This window comes from Prosopis cineraria, unplaced genomic scaffold (assembly GCF_029017545.1).
Source record: "Prosopis cineraria cultivar Desert tree isolate PC_DT_omini unplaced genomic scaffold, ASM2901754v1 PC402, whole genome shotgun sequence".
NCBI lineage: Eukaryota > Viridiplantae > Streptophyta > Magnoliopsida > Fabales > Fabaceae > Prosopis > Prosopis cineraria.
Window position 1 is genome coordinate 902 of NW_026555727.1, and position 8,955 is coordinate 9,856.

Consider the following 8,955-nt stretch of genomic DNA (forward strand, 5'->3'; position numbering starts at 1 on the left):
GGAAGGGGAAAGAGAGAGATGAGAAGCCCGAGAGGGAGGGGCAATGGAATGGTTTGAGTTGAAAAAGAGGAGAGGGGTAGAGAGAAAGAGAATTTTATAAAAATAATGCTGCGAACCACAAGCAATATTTTATAATAAAAAAAATTTAAAAAATTATATGTGGGAATCACATAATAGAGCTATTAGATAAGTTAATGCCTGGTAATAAAGTATCAATTTTTTGAAATAAAAGATAGAAATAATTTATAATTAAATTTAAGGTCATTTGTGACTCTTTCATATATACTTTAAGAATATTTTTTATCCTTAACTCAATTTAAAAAAATTAAAAAATTTGAGTTGGAATGGTTTGAGTTGCTGAGAGGGGAGAGAGGAAAGAGAAAAAAATTTTAAAAAAATAATGCAATAGGCAATATTTATAATAAAAAAAATTAAAAAATTTATATATGAAAATCACATAAAGATCTATTAGGTAAGTTAACATTAGGATAACGAAATAATGATTTTTGAAATAAAGAATATAAATGATCCATAATTAAATTTAAAAGTCATTTATGACTCTTTGTATGCATTTCAAGAATATTTTTTATCCATAATTTAATTTAAAAGACTTAAAAAATTTGATTATCTTTTAAATTAAATCGTACTCCCTCTGGGCCATACTACATAGCATAAGCTTTGTGTGACTACTTTACATATTTAATAAAAGTTAGTTAAAACTTTAATGTCATAAAAAAATTACATTTGCAATTATATCTTATAAAATACCTAAATAACATAATCAAAATTCTAAATACATTATTTTTTTAAAAAAAAAATTTTATCTTCAATTTCTATAATTTCATTGAATTTTACTTTTAGTTCATGTTTTTTTTTTCAATCCCTATAAAGAGTAAAACCATTAAAAAATAAAAATTATAAAACTTGAAAAAAAAAGATCGTGTAATCTTTTTGAAACTTTAAAAAATAAAAACACTAAAAAAATTACAAAACCTAAAAACAAAACTAGATAAAAATTACCCAATATTTTATATTTTAGACTAAATAAAACTTTTAAAAGATGTTTTATACTATGATAGTGGGACAATATATTTTTAAAATGTAAAGGACTCGTTAAAAAATTATACTCCAATGCCAACGACTATCTTATTTTGTTAAACAATTGAAGAGTATTTGAAATATCTTTGAAAGGTTTGTGTCATGATGATCACTCCACATAAATTTAAACGCAGTATCATTTAAGGCCACTCAATCTGAATGGTTTGAACAAATTACGCATTCGAAGTCTACCAGATTTTTATTTAGAGGACAATGACTGATGCTAGGTCACCACACTAAAGCCGCAAAGAGCGCTCAAGATTAATGAACGATAATATTTTCAATAATTAATTAATAACAGGTGCTGATACACCAAACATCTTTTTCATAATGCTTTCTAGTTTTCACACTTTAGTTGTCCCACTTTGTTTGGTAAACCACTTTAATCCCTTCTCAATGTCATGCATTCCACATTATTAAAGGATCGCACCTTGTCTGATTCTTTTCATTCTTTTAGCCAAACAAGCTTTCAGTCATCTATTGGTGAGTCATACAATTTTCGCCGTTAGCTTTTAGTGGCATGGTTCGAGACCTGCATGGGCCATTTCATGTAATTTTACAAAGAGTGATCTCTTAATTAATAATATTTCTAAAAGCTTAATAAATGATAGAGCACAATGGCGTCTTGCAATCCTGTAGCCGACCCCACTAGTGGGATAAAGGCTTGTTGTTGTTTTGTTGTAGCTTTAGTGGCATGGAAAACAAAGAATAAAAACTGAATATTTAACCTTGAACCATGGAAATTTCAAAGGCTAACATATATCCGCTTCTGGACATACTGAGATTTTGGAGAATGAAAGGCACATCTAACAACAGGGAAGAAAGAAAATAACCAGGGGCAGGTAGACAGACACAGGCACTCATTGAAGTGTGCAAAAGTCAAAACAGAAAGCACAGTAAAATAATATTAAGGGTAACTTACTGTGTAATACTCATCGTTACATTCTACTTCTCTCAGCGCTCTGAAGTGTGCCCCTTTACAGTATCAGTCTCCAACAAAGCAAGCATCTATCTAGACTGTGTACGCTTGCTGAATTGTGTCTATGTCAAGCCCCTTCAATCTCACAACTGATTCTACATGACCTTTTAGTGTATGCAATTCTCTCAACCTGCACACCATAATTGTGACTCATGAGAGCCATCATATATTCCTAGTTGTTTTGCACCATAGACATGATACATGCATTTAAAGACTATAACAACGCTTCACTTGATAAAACTATTACAGGTTTTACTTAATCGCACAAGTTTTTGGGTTAAAGTGTCTGCCTACCTTGCGATTTCAGCTCTCCTTTTAGCTTCTTCAGCCATTTGATTGAGTTCATTGAAATGAGTGCGGTCAGAGAATTTGGTGTCAGGCACTTGTAATCCATGTAAGGTTCTCTGAGCATGTGCCCATTGAAGTTCTCGCTGTTCCTTACCAAAGTCCTTTTGCCTTGTGAATGCAATCTACATATTATTAATAAAATTAAAATCCATGAGCACAGAGCCAAAAATAAAGTGGTATGTAGATAAAAGTAAGGAATTTGGAGATGCAGAGAGAAATCCCAAATTGACTATACACAATGCAATGAGAGATATAGAGAGAGAGGAAAGGACTGTAAAGAAGGGAAATAAACCTAGCCCCGTGGATAGCCTGGTCCCTATGTCGCACTCTCCGATTGTTTGATTGCACGACTGTGCAAAATCTAATTTAAGAGAATAAGTCAAGAAACTCTACTAACCCTTTGCTCAATGACAAGATCCCAAGCCCTCCCACTCAATGCATAACGAATGAAGAACTTGATGAAATCGAGTGGGATGTAAAATATGATGTTGTATAACCATATGACTCCAGCCCAACCCCAGCCTATTCCTTCAATTGCAGCAAAGCTCCAGTTTGCATATACTGCAATCAGAGTGGCAATCTGCGCGCAACAAATTCAGCGTCAAAGTCATGCAAATGAAAAAGAATCAGCACAGGATTGAGGATTTGGTTTACCAGCTGAGCAACCACAAAAGCAGTCACTAACAGTATACCAGGACGCTCAACATATGACCAGCCTCGAGACCGGGTCACGAATATAAGGGCCTGGCTGATAGTGCTCACTTGAAGATATATTGCTGAGGCAAGTTTTCGGAAATCATCATGAGCAGTTTTTTCAAGAGTTGAGACCCCAAATACTCGCTGGAAGGTTAGCAGACAAGAAGTTAAATTAATGACACATGCTAACCAATCTAAAGCCTAGCATGTGAAGCAACAGGTATGGATGTTACAATGGACTAATAATATTGTAAGATTCAAAATCATCTATAGAAGACGTACCGGGAAGAAATCTGTTTTGTAAGCTGCCCAAAAGAATATGACTGTCATCATTGCCAAGTAACTTCCAAGTACGACGCCAGTGGTGAAAATCTCTGCAAGCTTCCAGCTATCAGGCAGAGGAGAGGGTTTTACTCTATCTTTTGAGATTGTCATGATAGTGCCTATATGTCATAGATGTCATAGTTATGAAGGCATGTTGTTGGAGCCAATCAGAAGGTGAAACAATGACAGAGAAATGAAATAACAAACCATCATTTAGGATGGCAATGATCAGCACCATAAATGGAGGAAAGTCAAACTTCCATATGAGGGCCAGCAACATGAAACCAAGCTGGAACCATACCAAAGAATAGGTCAAGAATATAACAGTCTCACCAAAATTGTACCGACAATATACTATTTCCATGTAGAATATAGATTGGAGTCACAAAACAAATCACATACCACAATACGGATTGTAATTGAGACTGCATAAATCTGCATGAAAGAAGAAACAAATTAGTTTAGTTGGCGCTGATATAATGAGCATTCTGCTAATAATTCCACGTATGGCCTGGACAAAGCAAAGATTTCCCAGAAACATTAAAAATATACAAAGAATGGTGGGGTATTAAAAGGGCATAAGTAATGATGATTGAGTAATAACAAAAGATTGAGTCAATGATCAACAACAGTTCAATTGCTCACTGTATAATTTTTCATTCTCTGGAAGATAGCCCGGCTTGTCAAAACAGCACTTATGATAACACTAAGGCCAGGTTCTGTTAAGACAATATCAGACGCACTTCGAGCAGCATCAGTTGCATCAGCAACAGCTATACCAATGTCTGCCTTTTTAAGAGCAGGTGCATCATTCACTCCATCACCAGTCATTCCACATATATGTTTCCTAGCTTGCAAGCGTTTCACGATCTCATACTTGTGCTCTGTACAAATATATGTACAGTTATAACCCAATTAACATGACCAGAGGAAGCACAAAGTACTCAACTATTACAGCTGACAGATAATTTTCCATGCAATCATATGAAACTTCAAAGCAAAATAATCAATAGCAAAATTGCTATATTCAACACCAAAGAATAGGAGCGCACCAGGGAAAACACCAGCAAATCCATCAGCTTTTTCTATCAATTCATCAATGGGTAATGCAGAAATGGATTCATCTTTATCCTGTCCAAGCAATGCAGATGAGGGATACATGTTGGTCCCCATTCCCAAGCGACGGCCTGTTTCCTTCCCAATAGCCAATTGATCCCCTAACAAGAAGATATATAAATAAAAATTGACAAGTCAGAACAATGAATTATGATGGTTCTGCTGGAAATCAGATGTACTCAAAGTCAACACTATAAGTCAATTGCACCAGTTACCATATTTCATTACATAAGTTCTCCCACCACATGATGTTTAATTGTTTATGGTAATCTGGTTGCTTTTAACTCAGTCAAATTCCATATAACTTGATCACTATAGTCTACAAGTTTACTTGACCCGTAAATTTGCTGAATGCAAGTACTAGAATAGCTAGCAAGAATAGGACTTGGATGTCACAACATTCAGCGGCTAGCTTAGATGCAAAAGCTTGCTCCAAGGCTTCCAAGAAATTCATTAACTATAGAGAACAGAACGGTAACTTCAGCACAATTATACATGCAAATAAACGGTTTAGCTTGTGTATATAATAGACCTGTTATCATTTTGACATTTACTCCAAGATTTAGAGCCCTCCGTATTGTTTCTGCACTGTCATGCCTTGGTGGGTCAAAGAGAGGCATAAGACCAATAAACTGCCATGGACCTCCAGCACTCTCCTTCCTTCCTTCTGGAACTTCCTGCACAAAAATAAAAACCACATGGCAATCACTTGTTGATTCTAACATTAAAGGAATACAAGTGGTCAAGCAAGCATGCAACAGATTATATACCTGGTATGCTACAGCAAGAGATCGTAGACCACGCTCTGCAAACTTATCTATTACTGCATGCACTCTACGATCAATATCTGACTTATTGTGTGCAAGATTGAGAATCTAACAGTCACGTTACAGAAACACATATTGAATTCAGAATATGAGACCAAAAATGATGTAACATTAAGTAAGCAATGACATTAAGTGTAAATTACCTGCTCTGGCGCACCTTTGCTTACTCTATGCATTTTACCTTCACCATCAATGTAAGTTAATGCTGTCCTCTTATCAGTAGGATTGAAAGGAAGAAAATGCACTTCTCGTATTCCCACTCGTGCCTTTTGTACCAGAAAGTTCAAAAATATATATATTATCATAGACTTGAATACAAAAAATAAATATGATCGTGCAAATTATATTACAGGGCTACTACCTCATATTAAGAATAACAGTAAATAATAACTTGATCCGTTTCACTAACCTCTTTTGGATCAGCCAGCATCCCAACTATGGCAGAGTCTATTGCATCTTGATTCTCAAGTCTCGAGGCTCGAGCTGCCATCAAAACAACAGTATCAGGATCCACTCCTTTTGCAAAGACCTAGCATGTGAAAATAGAGATAATTAGATCAAGCAAATGGCAAATGAGTAGCACCATTCAAAAACCAACCTCAATAAGATTTTTGTCAACAGTTAGCTTGTTTAATGTTAGGGTCCCAGTTTTATCACTGCAAAGCACATCCATGCCTGCCATCTCTTCAATGGCTGTCATTCTCTTAGTGATAGCTCCCTGCAAACATTACAAACCGTTAGTCCACTATTTACATGAACATCCACAAAACATATCCTAAGTGAGACTTGCCAAGGAACCTAACCTGCTGAGATAACCTGTGAGAACCAATAGCCATGGTCACTGAAAGAACTGTGGGCATGGCAATTGGAATTCCCCCAATGAGAAGTACAAGAAGGTTATCAATTCCAGGACGGTACTGTCGGTCTTGGATAGGATACATTACAATAATCTCAATAATCATCCCCACAGCAATTGAACATATGCAGAAGTTCCCAATTGCAGTCAAGACCTAAATGATAGCACAAGAAATAACAAATGAAATCTGAATCAAGGTAACAGCATTAGGATGACCATAAAAAGGATGCCTAATTGCTATAATGTTACCTTTTGGAAGTGACCCACTTGATTGGTGGTATCCACAAGGTGAGCAGCTTTTCCAAAGAAGGTATGCACACCAGTGGCAATGACCACAGCCTCAATCTCCCCTTGTTTGCAGGTAGAACCAGAATACACACCATCACCAGGACCCTTCGTCACTGGCAGGGACTCTCCTGTGAGTGCAGACTAACAAGCCAAAAGCAAAGGAGAGCCAGAAAGCAGGTTGTCATTGAACCATTTGGCCCATGGTAAGTAAAATAGATGTGAATATTATATACAAAACAAAACAATCAAAAAAACCCACCTGATCGATTTTCAGTGGATCCCCCTCAAGAAGACGAGCATCTGCTGGTATTATATCTCCAAGTTTAATACTGATGATATCACCTGGAACCAGAATCGAGGCATCTTGCTCATCCCACCTACCATCTCGAAGAACCTTAACAACGTAGAAATTGGAAATGAAACTATGAGGAAAATGATTTCATGGGGCAAAGAAAAGTAAAATAGAAAGGGAAAACTAGACTGCACGGATAATTAAGTTAAATTAGAGTTGGTAGCCATTAATATGAAAGGAATTAAATGCTAAATATGACACCTTTGCTTTTGGAGCAAGACGAGCCATGAGAGCGGCTGCAGCATTACCCGCATTGTTTTCCTCGATGAAACTAATTGTTGAATTGATGAGAAGCAGAGTGATGATACCCACAAAGTCTTGCCAATCAGGGGGCTTCCCCTGTATATAAAAGTTTAAGGAACAACTAAAATCCTCAATAACAAAAGCATCAGATGCTCGAAGAAGTTTTTCTGGAAAGATTAGCAACAAGAACTTTAAAAGCTGAACATACTCACCCCTCCATTGGCAAGCGCAATTGCCATTATAGCTGCAGCCTCCATAACCCATGACAGAGGATTCCACATAAAACCCAAGAACTTCAAAAATTTGCTCTCCTGAAAGACAATTTATGAAAAAACAGTATTTTTTAACTTTTACGTGGCTTTGATTGAAAAACAGCGCTGGGAGAAGGGAAAGATACAGGATAGGACGAGTTCTGAACCTTTTTCTCTTCAAGCTTGTTATGCCCGAAAATGGTGAGTCTCTCCTCAGCAGCCACAGAGGTGAGACCTTCTCTGCTACATCTTAGATTCTCAAAAACTTCCTCAATGGGTATGTTTTCCTGCATTCGGAAACGCACAGAACAGAACCCGAGACACCCATCAATGAATCAAACAGACCAGTGAAGAGAACAAACAAATTGCAATCCGTAAAAGCTCCAAGTGATTCAGATCTGTTACCAAATCCACAGCTTCCTTCAACACAGCATCCAATACTTGGGACTTGTCGTCCATCTCTCCTTCCCCCAGAACCACTCACTCTGCCTAGCCAACTTTCTCTGACTACGAAAGCGCTCAGAAGAAATAGCAAGCAGCGAGAGGTGGTAGAACTGTGGATAAAATATAAAAAGGACGGAGAATGAGAAATTTGAAGAGCTCAGAACAGAAACTACGGTGCTATGCAACCAACCCGAGGGGCACTGTGTTCCGTGAATTGCAATCGTAATCAGTAACGGCAGTCCACATAAGAGTCCCACCTCCCAGCCCTGCTTCTCTCGTTTTCCCTTATTTAGGTATATTTTATATTGTATAATTATATTATGTAATATATTATTATTTGATTGCTGAATCCCTGTGAATCATCACAAGACTCCTGGTTGATTCCTAGACAAAGAAAATGTTCAACAACATCTGCTGGCTAATCTTTCTTGGGATAACATGATACCATGCCTAAGAACATTCACTGCAGGAATTGTGACTCTTGTAGATTTTTTTTTTTGGCCAAAATTTGTTGACCATTTTTGTTCTGTGGTATATTAGAAATCATATGCTATAAGAACAGAATGATGTTTACTTTTTACAGTAATATTGAAATAAAAATATAAAGAAATTTTTAACAGAAAAAAACTGTAAGTCATTGAGCATCCTCACTTAAAGAGATTTATTTTAATTAATTAATGAATATTGAATTATATAAATTCACAGAATAATTTTCAGCTAATATATATTTGTGTGAAGTGATTTTTTTATAACATAAAAATTAGACTCTGCTGATAATAGAGATTATTGCAATTAATTTTAATTTTGTTTAAATATTATCATTATCAGTTGCTCTTGTTCTTTTGAACAGGATCTAACTATAAATTGCAGCTCTTCTACAGATTCTACATAGCATCCACGGACAGAACTAATAACATTATGTTTAAATTTTATAAAAGAAATTAGACAAAATTACAATTATGTCTCACATAAGAGAATTAGTTACTATAAGGTTTATTAAGAACTGAACTAAACTATATTGACAACTGATTGTGTTGTTAATACAGCTTAATTCAGTTGTCAATGGACCTTACAGTAGTTAATTTTCTTATGTAAAACTTTAATATAATTGTCCCAAAAAATTATAACTCCGA

General features: G+C 35.9%; 1 protein-coding gene across 1 annotated transcript; it reads right to left on the bottom strand.

The window, feature by feature from the left end:
- Positions 1-1,837: 1,837 nt before the first annotated feature.
- LOC129296940 (ATPase 11, plasma membrane-type-like) lies at positions 1,838-8,041 on the bottom strand. Its single transcript, XM_054935333.1, has 21 exons — positions 7,784-8,041; positions 7,546-7,665; positions 7,340-7,438; positions 7,086-7,223; positions 6,792-6,926; positions 6,494-6,673; positions 6,192-6,398; positions 5,987-6,106; positions 5,798-5,917; positions 5,532-5,654; positions 5,332-5,436; positions 5,094-5,238; positions 4,498-4,662; positions 4,091-4,329; positions 3,848-3,880; positions 3,653-3,734; positions 3,404-3,564; positions 3,080-3,265; positions 2,823-3,005; positions 2,372-2,547; positions 1,838-2,207 (listed from the first exon to the last, which is right to left on the bottom strand). Exons 1-21 carry the CDS (start codon positions 7,835-7,837, stop codon positions 2,111-2,113), a joined length of 2,868 nt encoding a protein of 955 aa, XP_054791308.1. The 5' UTR covers positions 7,838-8,041; the 3' UTR covers positions 1,838-2,110.
- Between the last annotated feature and the right edge of the window lie 914 nt (positions 8,042-8,955).

Coding starts and splice junctions, on each gene's coding strand:
- LOC129296940 (XM_054935333.1), bottom strand. CDS start 7,837: ATGGACGACAAGTCCCAAGTATTGGATGCTGTGTTGAAGGAAGCTGTG. Junction 6,927..7,085: donor GTCTTGCTCCAAAAGCAAAG/GTGTCATATTTA, acceptor TACGTTGTTAAG/GTTCTTCGAGATGGTAGGTG. Junction 6,674..6,791: donor ATCCACTGAAAATCGATCAG/GTGGGTTTTTTT, acceptor TTGGCTTGTTAG/TCTGCACTCACAGGAGAGTC.